This window comes from Peromyscus leucopus, chromosome 2, assembly GCF_004664715.2.
Source record: "Peromyscus leucopus breed LL Stock chromosome 2, UCI_PerLeu_2.1, whole genome shotgun sequence".
In the NCBI taxonomy this organism is placed as follows: domain Eukaryota; kingdom Metazoa; phylum Chordata; class Mammalia; order Rodentia; family Cricetidae; genus Peromyscus; species Peromyscus leucopus.
The window spans coordinates 16,984,930-17,004,591 of NC_051064.1; the positions used below are offsets into that span (position 1 = coordinate 16,984,930).

General features: G+C 38.0%; 1 protein-coding gene across 6 annotated transcripts in view; it reads right to left on the bottom strand.

Moving 5' to 3' along the window:
• The window catches only part of Runx1t1 (RUNX1 partner transcriptional co-repressor 1), a 153,874-nt gene that overhangs the window by 20,871 nt on the left and 113,341 nt on the right, over positions 1 to 19,662 (bottom strand). For all 6 annotated transcript variants that reach the window (XM_028871610.2, XM_028871606.2, XM_028871608.2 and 3 more), the window contains 4 exons: positions 16,866 to 17,116; positions 11,169 to 11,254; positions 10,407 to 10,608; positions 1,097 to 1,165 (listed from right to left, as the gene is read on the bottom strand). In XM_028871610.2, coding sequence (XP_028727443.1) covers positions 1,097 to 1,165; positions 10,407 to 10,608; positions 11,169 to 11,254; positions 16,866 to 17,116 — 608 coding nt within the window. The remainder of the gene's footprint in view (positions 1 to 1,096; positions 1,166 to 10,406; positions 10,609 to 11,168; positions 11,255 to 16,865; positions 17,117 to 19,662) is intronic.

Below are 19,662 nucleotides of genomic sequence, written 5' to 3' on the forward strand. Positions count from 1 at the left end.
AACTTAAAATTTGGGAAAGTTGTTATCACTCTTACGAAACGTGGTGCTTCTTAGACATTTTATAAATCGCAAGTGAGCAAATATTTAGCAAGTGGTAAAGAATTACGTGTAACCAAATTCAATCAAAACCTAAACAGAAATCTTGTGCAGAAAAAACAGTAATAATGACAACAGAGACCTTGTACTGAGACTCAGCATAGCTCAGCCCATGTGATGGGTGGCTGGAATTGGCCCCAGCCCTTCTCAGTTTTGTAAGTCAAAACTTAACCGTTGGAATGCCAGCAGTTCAGAGACACAGCCATCACCTGCCCTTTGCGTCATCATCACTCTGGCCAGGCTTATCTTTTACAAACTCCTGAGTTCATTGTTTGACAGGTGCCATGCTTAGCTGGCGCTTCACAGAGCATCTAATACTAAGACAAAGGGATCACAGGAAACTTCAAATGTGCCACAGAATACACAGTCACAGATAGTAGCAGGAGCCAATGAAAGGTGTGTGCAGAAATAAAAGGGCCAGCCGCCCTCTTGCTCAGCTTAAAAACTAACTTAGCTCTGATGATTTAATATTAAACACCACAGAAGAGTGATTTTAAAACTAGACTGTAACCAAAAATAATAACCCTTCTGAAGTTCCTTAACAAGTTCACTAGATTTGGTCCAATTTAAGAATGCAGAGGAAAATGCTGATGTATGTAATTTAATTCCTAAAACATTGGATTTCTTTCCTCATCAAAGAACTGCATGCAAGCTAAGACCTCCTGTGCCAAAACTTCACTCTGAAGCCATTACAGATGCTACAAAAAAGGGGGGGAGGGGTTATAAGGGAAATATTGCCAGCCTTTCAATTATAATGGCACTAGCAGATGCTATGAAAATAAAAAGTATTTCATGTTTTAATCAGGCCTGGTTTAAGAATATTAATGAGGGTTTTTTTCCTTTTAGTTTGTTTTGTGTGTGGTTTTCGCTCTGTTTTGCTTTGCTTTTGCTATTGTTGTTGTTCGCAGCGAAGCCCTTCCTTGTCATTCCTCACATCACAGCATTAACAACTGCACACAGCTGCCAGAACACTAAACTCGTGTTTTTAAACAATTCTTACCAGCTTTCTTCCAGATCTCCTCTGGCACGTATCCAGACGCAGGCCTGTGAAGGAATTCCCGATGTGCATCTATGAAAATGATGGGAGAGGGTGGAGAGAAGGGTGAGTACCATCAGTATCGCCACGTCCTTATGCAGAGCCAAGCAAGCAACTCCTCCTCTTGGCTTCATTACAAAAATGCAATTTTAAAAGGTTGAATGTTTCACTTCAAGAAAATGCACAAAAATAGCAAGGCTAGTCATCAGAGCCCAAGGAAAGCAGAAGGTCATTGGTCCAAATGCCTCATACACTCAAATCCAAAGTAACTTTACTTCATACAGTCTGATGTCTGGGAACAGGCTTCCCAGAACTTTCTCATGGTAGTGATTTCTATAGGTACACTTTGTGTTGTGAAAAGAGATTATAGTTGGTGTCTTTCCTTTCAAAAGTCAAATTTGTAGTACAAAAGTTAATCATAAGGTAATATAATTTATACAGAGCTCTGATTCTATCACAATAAACAAAAAGTAAGTCCTACTCTAAGGCTAACCAGTGCTCACACTTAATTATTTCTTTAACATCCCATTGTGCATTAAAACTTTCTTATACATTGGGTCATGTGGAATTGACAAATTCGGAAGCCAGGGAGTGTTAGAATAGATTTGTCTACATTCAGTTGATTAAACAGAATTTGGTTCATTGTTTTGTCCTGAATCAGAAATGAAGCTCTATTTTAAAGGCTGTGTTTATCATCTTTTCAGATTCTAAAACTTTGAGAAAAAATTCAAGTTGTAACAGAAATGCTACCTTTCAAATAACAGTCATACAAAAGCTGCAAACATTTAATACTTTTATGTACCTTGAAAATAAAATTTGTTATGGTTTTCCATGGCTAAAATATAAATATGCAACACAAGTCTTCCATACTGGATTTTCAATGCAAGCCTATGTATTCAAGGTCTATTTATTACTCTTGAGTGGTGGAATTAGAGACAAAAACTCCAACAACAGACTTCAGAAGGATTGGGGGAGAGAATAATCAATTGAACTTTTATAAACTATAATAATCAATGCATGATAAATTTCAGCTGAAACTCTGTGTGTGTATAAGAAATATCAAAGAGCAGCTGATTTTTAAAAGAATACATCATTATATCAGTTGTGTTTAAGACAAGAAACATTTCATCCAGTTTCCTATAGTTTATGCAGCTACAGAACACTAAAAAGAAGACAAATGATAGGTCCTTTAGCTAAGTCATTAGATATGAATGTTTTAATTATATGCAAATCTTTGCATGGTACATAGATCATCAGTGAGCCAGAACACTCATTTTCCCTAGTTAATTTTAAAAATTGTATGGTAATTTGGTGAAGGATATATGGGAAGTCTCTGTTCTGTCTTTGCAATATTACTTTTAGGTATTTATTCAAGAACAAAAGATTTCTTTTTAAAAGTTTACATTAAAATCTTAAAACTACTTAATAAAATGTTACATAATATACATTATTAATATTAATATAAAATTATATAATAAGTATTATACCTGTGAGTTTTCATTGGTATGCTTATTTTGTAAAGTAAGTAACAACAACATACCTATTTTTTTAATGAATTATTTTTGTTCCTCAAGAAAGATAGAAATAACTATATGGTGTATATACGACTCAAAGGATAGATGATATTGCTAACTAAGTTATTCAAACGTGCCTTCTATACCACCATAACTATTTCCATAGGAGACAGAATGTGATCAAGTTCATATCCAGATGCCATACAGTGATAACAAGTTTACATGTAACAAATGATACAGACTTTTTCACAGGTAAATCTCTTTCACTTAAGTATAATTAGTTGGCTAGCAACATATCTGTGAAGTCTACAGCCAAAAATAAAAACTAATTCCTATTCCTGTAAGTTCCAAGGAGTGGGTTCATTTTGTTTTTGCTTTTTTTCATCCAGCAGGTTAAAGAAAGTTCAGTAGTTTAACAACTATCTTTTGATAAATAACCAAGCATTATTATAAAGAACAGGAAAGGTGATACTGTTATCCAAAATACAGACATAAAAGATGCTAATTACCAATTCTAGGCAGCACAAAAAAAAGAGAAGTATTGCTAGAATTCAGTGGAAAAAAATCTGAGTTTTTGCTGCTACTCACTCTGGGGTATCGAGCCAGTTGGCTTCTCTAGGTTTGAGATGCCCCATTTGTAAACTGAGGCAATACTGCCATACTCTGAGACAAAAGGAGGGATTGCTGTCACTGGTTATTTTTATTATCATCACCAGTGAAAATATACATATTCCTTTTAAGTAACTAGGATGAAAAAAGAACTGTAAATATTGTTTCTCTTGCTACTTAACTAAATAGTATACAACTCTAAAGAAAGCAAAAACTCTGGAGAAGTTTACAGTATGCAAATACACCCCAAAATATTTAACTCTAAGAATATTATTTTATGTGTTGGATTGAAATTATTCCTAAAGTTATCAATTCACTGTCTTTCTCCTTGGGAGTAGATACTTAAATTTCACAAATAACATTTTCATGAATATTACTTAAACCTTGTGAATATTTATGCCCTCAATTTCACTCAAATACCAGTGTTTAAGCTCAGTCAACCTTTGACCTTCCATGTGCTGTCCGGTGGATATCTTGCTACACCACACTGGAAATCTGTGCTGTGTCTCACTGTGGCTATATCTCCCTAAATGATACACTGAGATATCCAAAGAGACCCAACCCCTACCCAAGAAATAATGACACCAAATGTGAAAAAGTTTTCATAATCCTCATTTCAAAAAGAGCTGTTTTCTTTCAAAGTAGCCAAACCAAAAAACAAATACACACACCCATGCATGAAAGCATGCATTTTGCAGCATCCTTTATAGCTCTGAGTCATGGTACTTTTGCTGAACATTGGGTCTAACCATAGGAAGAACAGAAGAGTCAAGAAGGTACTCTTCAAAATCTATTTGTTTTCATGCTAAATATTAAAGCTATTACTTAATAGGCTACAGAAACCACATAATTCATTTACATTATCTTTTGATTAAGTAGTTGTAATGTCAAGGTTATGTATCTTCTGGCTAAGTAGAAACATCTGATTAAGTTGTCGAAGGTATATATGACAAAGGAGCTTAAGAGAGAGAGAGAGAGAGAGAGAGAGAGAGAGAGAGAGAGAGAGAGAGAAAGGGAGGGAGGAAGGAAAGGAGGAAGGAAAGGAGGAAAGGAAGGAAGGAAGAGAGAGAGAGAAAGAGGGAAAAAGGAAAGAAAAGAAAAAGAAAAGGAAATCCTGAAGATGATAAACAGGAGAAAATGAGACAGTTCTCCTAGGACTTAATTGTTTTAACATGCTTAGAAAAGACAATTCTAAGACTCTAAAGCTCCCTCTAAGGAAGCTTATTTATAACTACTAACTGTTTTTGTAGACTACCTTCAAACTGGCAGTTGCTATAAAAATGAATAGTTCTTCATCTACCAAGACTGAATTTTAAATGTAAAACATAGACACAATGTGGTTACTGACAGATGAGTAGAGAAGTCCTTCTACATGATGTTTGCTTGGTTTGGGGTACAAATAGCTTGGGAGGAAAGGGAAGAGGAGGTGGCAACCTCCAGAAGATAACAGACACCTAATAAAGAGAAAGAGCCACATCAGAGTGTAGGAAAACTCTAGAAGAAATGTGAAAGAAAACAAGAAACAGCGATCGATGATGTACGAAGGAGATGGAAGATGCACTACACTTACGACAGAATGGAGACCATTGGGTACTAGATACAGCAAGGGACGCCATCAATATACATGAAGGGATGAGCAGAGAGCCTTTGGAGAACCAATGTGACCTCATCTGACCCAGGACAGCAATGCTCAAAGCTCGGCAGCACCTAGGCATGGCCTTCATCCTGTAGTGGGCAGAATGAGGCTGCGATCATGATCACATCTATTACAGAGATCATCGAAAGAAAGGAAAGGTTAAGTGATTTCATCCTCACAAATGCCCCCCCCCCTTTTTTAAGGGTAGTAAATTCAGAAATCTCAAAGCTATCTTTTAGAAGTCCCCACACAGCCTCAAAACTAGCCTCTGCTTTCCAATATTGATCTTTATCAATGAGCACACCCAAAGTTCTAGAAACACCTATCTTCTGATTTTGCAAAGACAGGTATATTTAATTTGTAGTGTTCTAAATATAATATCATGAAATAAAGTAGATTTTAAAAACATGACAGGCATTTGCATTATGGACCTGGCTGTACGGCCATGAGATGAACTTTATGATGTGATTACAAAAAAAAAAATCAATGCAAGTATATAAAAATCAAATTTCACATGCAGCTCTGTTCTGAACAACTTGTTTATGGTTTTTATATTCTGGCAGTAGAGAAATTGAAAAATGTTTCTTTGGTTGAGGGAAAACGATTTTCCTATAGTCATGGGTTATGAATTAAATACAGTATTATATTTAAGGCAAAATTCCTTTTTAAATTTCTCTGCCAATAAAAACCATGCTTGGAAATATTTTGTAGCTGAAAAAAGTAAGAATCCACTAACATGTTACAATCTTGGATGTCAACCCCCTTCCCCCCCCCAAAAAAAAATCCACCAACGTCATTTACTACTATTCTTTCAGATCCTTTTGAAGATTATCATAATATTTATGGCCTATCTACTGTGAGTCAGACACCCCCTTTCACTTCTATGCCTCTTAATTCAGTCTGGTAGAACCAGCTACGACCTGCACACCCGGGACACGGTGAGACCTGCGACCCGACAGACCTCACCAGTGTAGAGGGAACCAAGGATTCCATTCCAGGTCTGCTCGGAGTCTGCACTTTCAGTACGGCCTGGATCAGATGCCCAGGAGAATCCCAGTAAGCAGTGCTGCTGTGTCATAGCACTTGCCAACGGAGAGACTTTTAAGTATGAACACCTCCATCATTTCAAGAAACCTTTGAACAGCTGGCCCAGTTATAAAAGGCCAGCTTCATTTTTCCTCCCACCTAAATCAGTCAAAAACTTCTTTCTGGAATGAGCTAGCTCCTACCAAAATCCACACAGCGGCACTTGCTGAATCTCTGCCCTACCATCTCAATATTCTTCCAAAAGTCCACAAGGAATTTATGCCATCAGACTTCAGAGCTCCTGATGTTAGTTTCTGATGTTAGACTTAAACCCATTATTAGATAACTTTAAAAAAAAAAAAGCCCCTTTCTAAAGATTTTTGTTGCAACATTCTTGAAAACAATAGAGATACACAACGAACTGCAGAAAGATTCTAGAGCACTTCCAAGCAAGTGAAGAGGAGGTAATTTAAGGAAAATAAAAATGTTAGGATCCAAAAGGTAATACAAGCAACACACTGCATGGGGAAGGAACACAGGGAAGGAGTGCCATGGACCCATGCAGGGAGCGCAGCAGGGCCAGCCAGCAAGCTGGCTATAAATGCCAGAAGAATTCTGTGTCAGTGACTGAATCTGCCAATTCTCAGCCTACTACCCTTCCTGTCAAGTAAACAAGGTAACAATACATAAAGGTATAAGGGTCATACTTTAAAAGGAAAGACAATAGTTTGAAGAGTACTTTTCTAATGCTGTTAGCAGTTGAATATCTAGAGTTTTTCCTGGACAGAAAGTGAGGAATAATATATATATATATTATTCCCAACACTCGGGAGGCAGAGCCAGGCAGATCTCTGTGAGTTCAAGGCCAGCCGGGGCTACAGAGTGAGTTCCAGGACAGGATCCAAAACTACACAGAGAAACCCTGTCTTGAGAAAAATAACAAACAAAGACTATGTCCACAAATAACCACACAGAGACTTAATATTAATTATAAGTGCTCAGCCAATATCTTAGGTTTGTTTTTAGTTAGCTCTTATCACCTAAATTAATCCATTTCTATTAATGTATGTGCTGCCAGGCTCATTTACCTCATGTACATAATTCCCACTGTGCTAGCTCTGTGTCTCATGGTGTCTCCTCTGATTCTACCCTTCTTCTCAGTATTCTCTCTGCCCTGAAAATCCTGCCCAGCCATCAGCCAATGAGCTTTTCATTAACAGTGAGAATAACATGTCTTCACAATGTACAAAAGGATTATTCCACAGCATTTTACCCTGTTTGCTTTCAGTACAGCAAAGATACAAGAATAAGTATCTTTTTTTTTTCCAAATGAAAAATCATGTTCTGCAAAGTCCTTGAAGGCAGGAATGGTGCATATGCCTGTAATCCCAGAATTTTAGAGAAAGAGACAGGAGGATCAGGAGCTCAAGGTTATCCTCAGCTACAAAGCAAGTTGGAGGCCAGGCTGAGTTACACGGGGAAAAGTGCTTTAAGATATCAGCTTGCATTTTATTTAAGGAATGAAGACAACATGATGAGATCGGTATGTTCTCAGTGTTTAAAATTTGGAAGATATTCACAACAGAGTCTCTATGTTATATCTGGAGAAAACTTTAAAAATTCAATTAGTGATAGATTAATTGCATTATTTTTCTATTCCCCCTCAGTGACTTAATTCTGTGGATACATTTCAAAAGTGATCCTGGGATTGAGTCAAACAAACTTCTAGCACATCAGTCCTAGATCTAAATTCTCCTCCACACAGTCCCTCAACACCATTTAAAAATGCTAAACATCTCTATAATTTCCAAGTTAGGGATGGGAGGAGGAATGGATTTGAGCCAAACATATCTTCTACAATATATTCTGAAGGTCTCATTTGAGACCAACCATTTCAACCCTTAGAAAATAATCAACTTACAACATTATGATATATATATATATATATATATATATATATATATATATATATCATACAGATCTGCTGTAGCTTTCTCTGCCCACAGGAACCTCATTAAACACTTTCCAGGAAAAGAAAATGGATTTGTTTGCCAATAATTTATAATCTTTTTACTACTCATTCATTGCTTCAATTCAAACCCTAGAGGACAGAAAGCAGCTTATTACATAATAGTGGTCTCTGATTGAAACTATGTCTCTTCTCACTCAGCCACAAACCGGCTCCAGAAAATGGAATTCATAGACTTCACAAATCAAGCAGCAAAGACACACAAGAAAAATAACCACTAGCTGCTAGAATCTGGGAACTGCACAGCTCTTAACAGTTTTGGCAATGACTAGTAGTAGGCAGCCTAAGGTTCTATGTCCCAAAAGCACATGATTCTTTTAATAGTCTAAACAATGAAGCTCAAAATGTTATGTAGCCTTTGAAGAGTAGAACCTATAAGGTTGAAAGCCAAAGCGACATCTCAGCTTGATCAAAAATATGAATTCACCAGGCATTGCTAAAGGCAATAATTCATATACACATATGCCATTTTTTTTTGTAAGCCAAGTTTATTATTTTGGTTTTGTATCAGAGACCTGAGGCTGCCTTTCTAGAGGATGTGACCATTCACCAACATTGGTCAGAGTCTATGCAATGGTGGTGACTACCACATCCATGGCTAAGCAGCATCTTGCTTAAGGATGAAGTCCAGTGATTTTCTGAAACATCTTTAGCATTGCAGAGCAGATAACAGCCCATAGCCTCAGTTACATCTTTGCCTATCTCTTCCTCAAGGCCAGAATGAAGAATCTTCCTTACAGTGCCTCGAAAATGATAATAAGTGCATGAAGTTTAAGGGATGACTCCATGAATGTGCTCCACAAAGCCAACCACACTATATGATTCTATTCCTGAAGGCTTATTTATTTTAAGGCTCTCAATTTTTTCCCTACATTCAGTGGTTACAAACACCCCCCTTTGTTTCTTAGCAAATCTGCCACATTAACCAATTTTGCTCACAATAAGAAAATAAAAACAAGATGCTTATTGTACTCAGCTCCACATAGCTTTGTTTTGACCAATACCAGTTCAAATCAGACTTAATTCTTTTTTCATTATGTGACTTAATGCAACCTGACAAATAAAACTGTTTTGCCCGTAAACTCTTCAGAATAATGCCTGTTGGGTAAATTCTATGGCTAGGAATTTTTCTTTATTTAATATTTATCATGGTAATGAGTGTTCAGCCTTCAGGGGTTTGCAGAAATCCACAAATCTAAATGCAAAGGAAACTGTATTTGCTGGGAATAATTTTATTTTTAAAAGGGATAATGTGAAATCGATAGCCAGATAAATATGCCTCAAATTTTTTATTTCAATACATTAGCTATTGTACTAATGATTCAAGGATACAGGTTTATTCTGTATGTGGGCAAAACTGAGTTAGCAGGTGGGGAAGAGGTGAACACGTAAGCGGACAGAATGAGAGTCCATACACGTCCATCTCCACGATGTTTAGTCAGATAATGCACACTCACAATGGCTAGCAATGTAAATGATAAAACCCATTATTCATTTAGCGACAAGTTCTCAGGCCACTTGAAATGCTTTCAGGTTGAATTTATCTTTTAGTGCCTTTGGGATTATATTCTATTTTTTACCTTGACAATCTACAAATATCAATACTAAATATAGTTTCATGTAGTCATAACACAGTCCCATTATATAACTTTAAGTAATAAAATCAAGAGTAAACAATCTAAATAAAGATAAATAATAGGAGTGCTACATTTTTAATCATTAATTTTCATGTGGCATAAGCACACTGTATTATAGCATTCTTGTCTCCCATCCAGAGGGGCTTTGGGGGAAGCTGGCTTCTGTTTGTTTGATGAGACATAGCAACAGAACAAGACTGTCTTCCAGACTAGGTCTTAATGAAAACTTAGAAAAGATGCTGAAGAGATAGCTCAGCAGTTAAGAGCATACACTGCTCTTTCAGAGGGTCTGAGTTCAGCATCCATGTCAGGCAACTTACAGTCATCAGTAACTCTAATTTCAAAGGAACTGACATCTTCTTCTGAATTCCATAAGCACAGTACTCACATGTATACACACACACTCACGCACGCACACACGCACGCACGCGATTCCCAAAGTACATTCTTTTAAAGAGACCCATAGAAACCTTGCTGGAAATTTTGGCACCCCAGTCACATGGCTGAACATGTATGTTGGCAGGTTTGAGGCAGAGTCCCTTCTTAATAGCTAGCTAATGAAGGAGGGCACAGTCTGGTTCAGCTCTGAAACTCTACCATAAGCTCAGTATATTTACCTGGAAAAAAGTTTGAGTTTTATCACCATTTCTTAACATACCAGTTTGCCTTCTTTCCTTGAAGTCAAGGACATAGAAAATGTTTACTGACCTTAAATTTCCTCAGGACTCCTTATTTTCAGAAACACATGTTAAAAAAGAGTCGTAATGAATAGAATATGAAATAGTTGTTCAAGGTACTCAATTGAGAAACAAAATGAAAGTACCTAATGCAACTGGGTCTGGGTTGACGGGACTCTGCTGCCTGGAGTGGCTGCTGCTACTGCTGCCGCCCTTTTTTAAGTCCTCGGCATCACTGTAGCGCCGGATCCAGTAATTCAGTTCCTCCCGGTCTGCTTCCTGACATCGTCTGAGAACAGTGAGGGATCGTCTCGTCTTTTCTACCATGTCCATTATACAGTTTAACAGCTATGTGAAAAACAGGAGGGGAAGACGATTATACACATCACTGCAAATTAAAACACGGATGAGTAATGAAACACACTGTTTCAAGCCAATGAAATATAATGTTTTCTTCCTGAAGGCTTTAGTGTAAGATTTTGATGGAAAGACATTTGATGGAAAGATCTGAAACTCAGACCCAATAATTGAACAAATTCAACAGAAATGAGGAGGGAAAAAATTGGAGGTATAGATGGAGTCATGACAGATAGATACTTACCTAACAGTAAATCTGTCTTTCCAAATATAGAGTTCACTAAGCTATGAACCAAGTGACCCTTCCACAATAAAACAGTGACCAGCTGATCTGTGCTCTTCTAAGATCTAATATTTCTCTTAAGTAACATTCACATCAGTTTAGAAATCAGATCTTATGTTCTTCTTCAAATATTCACTTTCACTACTTCAAATATTCACACTCATTTTTTTTAAGAACAGAACTTGCCATACCTTCAAAGCACTCACAAAAAACCTCACCTCACTTGTTCATAAAACAATTTTAGCTCAAAAAATTACTGATATCTTACATGATCAAGATGTTTCCATTCTTCTGCCCATTCTCTATCTGTTAGTCTGTGGTCAATCATTTCTTCTTGACGTGTGCCATGTAACCCTACAAATGTAGAGAAGAAGGCTTAATCGTGCTAAAGCTTCCAGCACACAGTCAATATCTGCAGTCAGCACACAGCAACAACTACAGGATGTGACACATAATGACTATGTTTCTTTTTAATTAAGAAATTTTTTATTCATTTTACAAATCAACCACAGATCCCCATCTCTTCCCTCCTCCCACACACTATAATGACTTTGATAGGAGATCTCACAGATGAGGAATCCACATCATATTCCTGAATTCTAATGAACCCAAGAAATCTTATATTTGCAGTAACAAGTTAGGTTGAAGTAGAGACTATATTTAGCATTGTGAGAACCGTGGGTTCAATTCCCAGAAATCAATCAATCAATCAGCCAATACAGTATCAAATGTGGCTATCGTGCATTAAAAATAAGGACAGTATAATTTATTTTAAGTGGGTTGTGCTATACTTTTTCAAAAGAAGCATGGTAAAAATTTCACTTTTTAGTACACTTAGAGGTGAATATAATCTTACTAGATCTTACATATCTAACTAGGTCCATAAACAAAAGTTGGGATAATATGAAAGTTACAAATGACCACTCAACTTACCAAAATACAAAAAGTAAGAAGAAACAAGATCTTTCTTTCCTTTTCCGTTGTTTTGTTTTGTTTGTTATTAGAAACAAGGTCTCCCCATAATGAACAGACTGGCCTAGCACTCACTCTGAAGCCCACTTTGGCCTTAAATTCTCAATCTTTCTACTCTAGTCTACAAAGTGTTGGGAATTTGGGCAGAAACCACCATACATAGCACCATACCACAGTCTTTATGGAAAAAAATCAATATGCCAATCACAAAATAACCTATAAATTTTCAAGGCAAAAAAAAATGAAAATTCTAGCTCAAACATCATGTGTATTAGGCCTCTTTTGCATCACTGTTGCGCACACCTCTAATCCCAGGAGGCAGAGCCAGGTGGATCTCTGTGAGTTCAAGGCCAGCCTGGTCTACAGAGCGAGATCCAAGACAGGCACCAAAATGACACAGAGAAACCCTGTCTCAAAAAACCAAAAAGAAAAGAAAAGAAAACTAACGTGGACTGGAAGATAGTTCAGTCAATGAAGTACGTGCCAGACAAGCAGAAGGACCTAAATTTGGATCTTCAGTGCCCATATGAAAAACCAGGACATGCCTTCAATCCCGTTCCTGGGGAGGCAGAGACAGAGGATCGCTGTGGGATGTTCTGTATGGCAAATGTGTTGCTCTGATTGGTCAATAAATAAAACACTGATTAGCTGGTGGCTAGGCAGGAAGTATAGGCAGGACTAACAGAGAGGAGAAAAGAAAGAACAGGAAGGCAGAAGGAGTCACTGCCAGCCGCTGCCAGGACAAGCAGCATGTGAAGATGCCGGTAAGCCATGAGCCACGTGGCAAGGTATAGATTTATGGAAATGGATTAATTTAAGCCATAAGAACAGTTAGCAAGAAGCCTGCCATGGCCATACAGTTTGTAAGCAATATAAGTCTGTGTTTACTTGGTTGGGTCTGAGCGGCTGTGGGACTGGCAGATGACAAAGATTTGTCCTGACTGTGGGCAAGGCAGGAAAACTCTAGCTACAGAGGATTCCTTCAGCTCACTGGCCAGCCAGTCTAGACCAATCAGTGAGCTTTGGGTTCAATGTACTCCGTCCCAAAGTAAGAAGGGGATCAAGAAAGAGAACTAATACTGATCTCTACACTCTACATCCACGGGTACACACAAATACAAGGCAATATGGAAATATTTACCAAGTGAGCACCAGTTTATGTTTTCCCTGATACATAGTCTCACTCTAGCCCAGACTGGCCTAGAACTCATGGCCACTCCACCTGATTCAGCCCACCCCAAGTGCTGACATAACAGACGTGAGCCATTACTCCTGGCTCAGTACTGACATTAATGATGAGATGTTAGCTAAGATGCTCACAGGAACACAAAGACTATGTGTCTCACTGAAAGGGCAGAAAGGTCTGATGCGAGGTCATCTTACAGAGTCACTTTGGACAAAGACCCTTTACATTCTATTAAAGAAAGGCAATTAATCTATGACATCATTTTCCACTTTAAATGGCTAAGTCTCTGCACTTGGCTCACACTCCTCACAATGTTACTCTAAACAGAAAACCAGGGTTGGCAAGTCTGTGGTTTCTAGACATGAAGGCCTCTTCCTGGAAGGCCTTCTATATGCACAAAATGACACTAGACTTAGAAGACACTGTGTTCCACTTACTGTGAAACATAAGTGCTTAGAAATCTTTCTCTGAGCTGATTTAGAGGGAAAAAACAGGATGAGTCACAAGGCTGTTTTCATTCATGAATATATGTGTGTCTATGACTGATTGGATTAAATAAATTCATGACAGTTCTTTCTTAGGATAAAAAAAAATTTCCAAGTACAAAATGTTTTGCATTATTTCTGTCCAATTAGAAAGTATTCAGAGATACAATTTAAAACTTAAAATTGTCAATGCCACCTATTGGTAAAAAAGGAAAACTGCAAATATGTTTTACTGATTTGCATAATAGAAAAGACACTGAGGGAAAGTAATATTTAGTTATTGCTCTGTTTGTTGTGATTATTTCAAGTTGAAATGTTTGCAAATATGTAATTTTTGTTGACTTATTTGTTGCCTGTGTTTTCAGAGGAAAAAGCACTAATGTTAAAATTAGTCATCACAGAAAACAACTAGAGAGTGATAAGAATATAAATGTGACAGGGACACTCATGACAGTGGCATCTAGATATATTCCTATAAGGATCAAGAGTTATAAAAGTCAATATGTCAAGGCTTCGCTCACTACATCAATACTAATCCACATTCTTAACGCCCAGGACAATTAATGAGTCATAGAATGTTTGTAGTTAATAGTAGCCCAGCATTTGTGGAACAGTACTGGGCTCCATCCATCTCATTAAAGATTAATACCAATAACAACATTAGAAACATGTTTGATCCTCAGTATTTGGTGAAGAAATATTGGACTGGCCCAACGTGTTTTAAGTCTGAAGGTCATTTTTTGGTCTAATTGAATTAGAAAATGAAAAATTTAAGAAAATGAAAGTTTAATTTTATCAGTATCTCAAGTTTCCCACACTTAAGTCCTCAAGCTCACATGGCTTGGATCATACTAAGATCACAGAAGGATGTAAGGGGGAAACAGGGATGATGAATAAAGAGGACACTGACCATTCATGAGATACTTGGCACTAATGCTGAGAATCTGTTCTTAGCTTCAGAAAATTCTAGATAAATGGGCCCAAATTTTAAGCTTGCTGATAAACTAATGCTGCATACCAAGTGACTTTATTTAATTATTCTAATGAGTATATGTCCTTACATGTAAGAGGCATTTATACACCATACCTTGATGAAGATTTTTCTACCCTCAAAATGGCAGCTTGATGTAAGACCACAGATTGTTTCTCATACAGATTTTATTTTACATTAACACACACCAAACTCTGCCAGACTTTAGGGACAGCTAAGTAGTTGCACACATATCTAGAGATTAGCACTATTAGTTTTATAAGCTGGTATAATTAAAAGGTGCGACATATGGTCTAGAGAAAAGTGCATGAAACCAGTGGTTGCAGATATAATTCATAAGGGAACATTTCACATTACTGCATAAAAACACAATCAGTGCACATAAGCATAATTACTTCTGTGTTGATTACCCAATGGGACACAGTAACTAATACTTTGCCAAACACCAGTTGTTGCCTAAGAAAGAGACCATTTCTATGCCCACAACTGGACATCTCTTGAGCCAGTTTCACAGTGGCCAGGGGACTCCGCTGCTATTTGAAAATGAGAAGTTTTAGCTGAGTGTGGTGGTGAACATCTTTAATCCTATCATTTGGGAGGGGCAGAGGCAGATGGATCTCTGTGACTTTGGGGCCAGGCTGGTCTATGTAGTTAGTTCTAGAGTGGACCAGGCTATATAGAAAGACTCTGTCTCAAAATATAGATATAAATAAATAAATAAATGAATGAATGAATGAATAAAAGAATGAAAGAATGCATGAATGACTAAATAAGAGAAATGAGCAGTTATGGTTTTCAGGCATTAAGTCATAAATAAATAGTAAAGCTTTTGCAAAGGAGGTTGTTACCATATCTGATGCATAGGTCAAAGTATCAGTCCAGACTGAGAAATATTACTTGGTTGAACATCAGATTGGCTACTAAGAAAGCACAAATTATATGCTTTGTTATTTTTCTGACATGCTATATAAATGTAGAAATGGCTGTTGTGGGGGCCAGAAGTACTAACTATCTCACAAGCAAAGCCTCAATCGTCTCTCTGCTCACTCTCCCTTGCTATACATTCAGAAGGCTATACGCAGAAAGGCAACAAGACCTGTCATATGATAACTACTACTTCCTGGTAACCTAGTTGAAAATTTCATATCAACTTCTGCATATCAGGTGTCTGCCAGTGAAGAAAACAAAAGCAACTGTCACTACTATTCAAGCAGTGGCCAGATGGTGGACTATTTCCCTGAGTTCTGCATCCTCTGCTCAGTTTTCTGTTTTCTCAGCTAAACTTCATCCCTTATCTGCTGCCCACCAAATTTCAAATTCCCCCTGCTCAGTAAATTTGCCAACAACTAGTTTTGTGGTAAAGGATGCCCCCTAATGTATGAGATCCAAAAAGAAGGGCAGCAGATTACTGCTCCCAGTGGTACTCTGCAAAAATTAGAAACTAAGATGCCCTCAAGAACGGCATACTTACTAATCGATTGATGTCACCTCCTCAACCACAGTCATATGTCACAGCTTACACCATTCATTCTGCCTCTGATGTTCGCATAGTTGACACTTGTCCTGCACAAGGTAATGTCTCCTAAAAGCTTCACTTTCGGTAATTTGTGAAATGAAGGCATGGATACAGGCAAATAGAATATGTATTTGCCAAAGCCACTCCTTCCGTTTTTTGATATTTGATGTAAATTTGACACTAACTCTTATCCCTAGCATTTTTGAATAATGTACCACCAAACTATTCCTCAAAGAATACCTGTCAAGTTAGGCCACAAACAACATGCCATATAATTCATTGGAAATATGAAGTAGTATGGATAAAGAAAATATAAAAATCAACTTTGACACAAAATTCCAGTGAAAGAAAATAATTAAAAAAAAATCTGTGGCTGGATCATACTTGAAACCTCATATATTAAGAAAGAATTCAAGGAAACTCCATCTTGCTTTTGAAACTAGAATTGATGGTTTATATTTAATGCCCTCCTCCAAAACCAAAAAGTTAATCTGTTCTCTTAAAGCATGCAAGTGATGCCCAGTACAGTGGTGCATGCCTAGAATCCCAACACTCAGGAAGCAGAGGATTTGCAAGTTTGAGGCCAACCTGGTTTACATAACAAGCCACTTCTCAAAGTTAATTAATTAGTTAATTAAAATCCAAGTGATTTAAGAAGAGACACAGCATATTGATAGAGTTTCTTCATAAAGGAGACAACATAAAGAGAGGTGTTTAGCACTATCAGATTACATGTTCAAACTGAGTTGAGAAGTAATGGCATAAATCTTCCAAAATCCAATCCCCAAAGAAGAAAACAGACCCTCCATTCTTACCCATAGGTCTAGTTCTGTCCCTGAGGTCCCTGTGGCTGGGGTGTCGATAAGAGTCCCTGTAGTGGTGGGCAATGGCCATATCATCCAAACGGTAATGCTGAGGTGGAGGTGGGGTGGGGTGAGGCAGGCCATTTGGCTGGTAGGATAAGCCATTATTTGGACTGTACCGCTGGCCTGGGCTAATAGTGCATGGTCGCTTGCTTGGATGTTCTGAGTGCAAAGGCTCTCTGTCAAAGCCATTTTCTTTGGTTCTGAGGAAGGAAGAAAAAGAGTTTTGTTTTATAAAGGAGTCAACATAGTTCAGATCCTCCAACTTGAGCTTGTGATGATATCCAAGAGAACATTTTTTCACTTGCCAGTAATTCACAAATTTAAGCTTCCCAGAATCTCTATAAGGATCTACTAAAACCCATGCTCAGCCTGAACGGATCACCAGGCTACGAGCAGAAAATGCCACACTTGTCACCAACCTAGCAAACACCTTCACAGCTACAGTTCATGTGATTAAGTCAGAAATAAGAGGAAACCCAGTCTCCTTCTACAAATGACACACTAATCAGAGAGGTGCTTAATTTCTAGCAAGCTATCCTAGTAGCTGTTGCAAAGCTAGTTCACACCTATAATTCCAGCAGCAGGAAGGTTGAGGCAGGAGGACTGAATTCAAGGCCAACATCAGCTACATATTGAAATCCTGTCTCAAAAAAAAAAAAAAAAAAACCTCAGAGAAAAGACCTATTGTTCAGTGATATTTCATCAGAGTAGAGCATCATTACTATTGAGATGAATACTGTGTACCAATCTATCCAACCTGGCATCTGACACCTAAGACCTGTGTTGTTGGAAATGGCAGTTTAAAGTGTAAGTTAATTCAAATGAAATGAAGTCTGAAACTCAGTTTCCGGTAGCCACATTTCAGGTGCTCAATGGCCACGAATGACCAAAGGTTACAGAACTTGATCTCAAAGATCCAAAATGTTCCCAGATTCTATTTGCAAGAAATGATCCAACTGAACTTATACAGTAAGTCTAGAACCCCAACATTATCTTCTGTCACCAAAAAAAAAAAAAAAAGGTATCAGTCAATAGTCCTATGGGTAGCTGAGGCTAAAAGGAAAATCTAGGTCACTTTTTTCTTATTATTTTAGAGGTGGGGAGTGGTGTTGGGACTGAACCCAAGGAATCAACATGCAAATTTTCTATCACTAAGTTACACCCTCAGCCCTTGCACCTACTTGATTTTAAGTTTGAGTAAATTCATCCCTAGAGAGTTTGTGTGTCCTGCCTGGGTTTTCAGGGTTGAAAAGCAGGACAGGAATACCTCTAAATGAACTTCATCATGTACTGTACAGCACTGTGAACTTGACACTCAGAAGAAATGCATTTCATAAAGGAAACCAGATACCTAATCGCTGCTCCCAGATTTGCAGAGACAAGTACCACTAAAGAGGTTCTCGCTGAATACATCTCTGCTTCTCACAGACTAACCTAACAAACTCAGTAAGAAAGGAACAACTTGTGTCTCACTTTGTCTGGAAGCAGAGCATTGGCCATCCATTTTCCTAGGAAAGTCACCTTATAAGAATCTTACCAATTCACACAGGCTGCAGAGTTCGGCGTGCCTTTCCAGTTTTAGGAAGATACATAGCTAGAGAGCCCATTAGACAGTTTCCCTCTTTCCTAGCACTGGTTGACAGTCCTTGTCTGGTTATAGCAAATAAGCCTTGGAGGGAAAACTGAATCATTGAGGTATATAAGCAGAGGCAACAGGAGTCTGCAAAGACCTTCCCATCTGTTTCTGAAGGATGGAGTCCTGGTGACAATTTACACACACCAGCTAGGGGAGGATAAAGGGGTTGGAGGCCAAGAGTGTGAGCACCCAAGGAACAGAGGGAAAGGCTACAGAGTTTAATGTGAAATGAGTACACGCCCACTACAAGCTAAAGGAGATGAGAGACGTGGCCGATATTGGAAATGACAGCGGTTCATGGCCACCATGGGAATGGCAGCCAGAAATCTCAATGCTGCTCCCATCAAGCATATGTCTGCACTTAACATACTGACTCCATACATATTGATCACTGGAATCAGACTGAAGTATCCCATATAGCTCAGACATTACCTAAATAATTTTCAAAGTGGAAAGAAACATTTTAGATATTGATTTATGGTGTCTGTCTCTGTGATTCTAATGTGTACTTTCATATCCTATACATTTTTGAATAATACAGTTTGACATTCAGTACATATTACCAGCATACATCAGTCGGAAAGCAGTGAAGACCATGACGAGCTATGAACATAATGCTAACCCAGCACCTACCTTACTGGCAGTGTGGTGTAGTGGAAAGAGCACGGGACTGGAAGTCAAGAGACCTGAGAGCTAGTCCTGGCTCTTCCACGACTAGCTGTGTGACCTTGGGCAAGTCACTTAACCTCTTTGGACCTCAGTTTGCTCATCTGTAAAATGAAAGGGTTGGACTAGATCAGTGGTTTTCAAACTTTGACACCTGACGTGCATACAGGATTCTGTAGGCAATGAAGGACTGTTTGCTCTGCCAATCAGGACTTAAAGGTCCAGCAAAACCCACTGATTATTCTTACCTGTTTTATAAAATGAGGTTCTGCCTAAGATTTCATTTTTAAAGAAAAAATAATCTGCTGCTAAAAAAATCAAGTTTGAAAACCACTGGACTAGATGACAGCTGAGGTCCCTTCAGGTTTGAAAACTCAACAATTCCAGTGCCCCTGTTACAATATTCTAACATGGCTAAGGGTATTACTATAAAGATTAAAACAT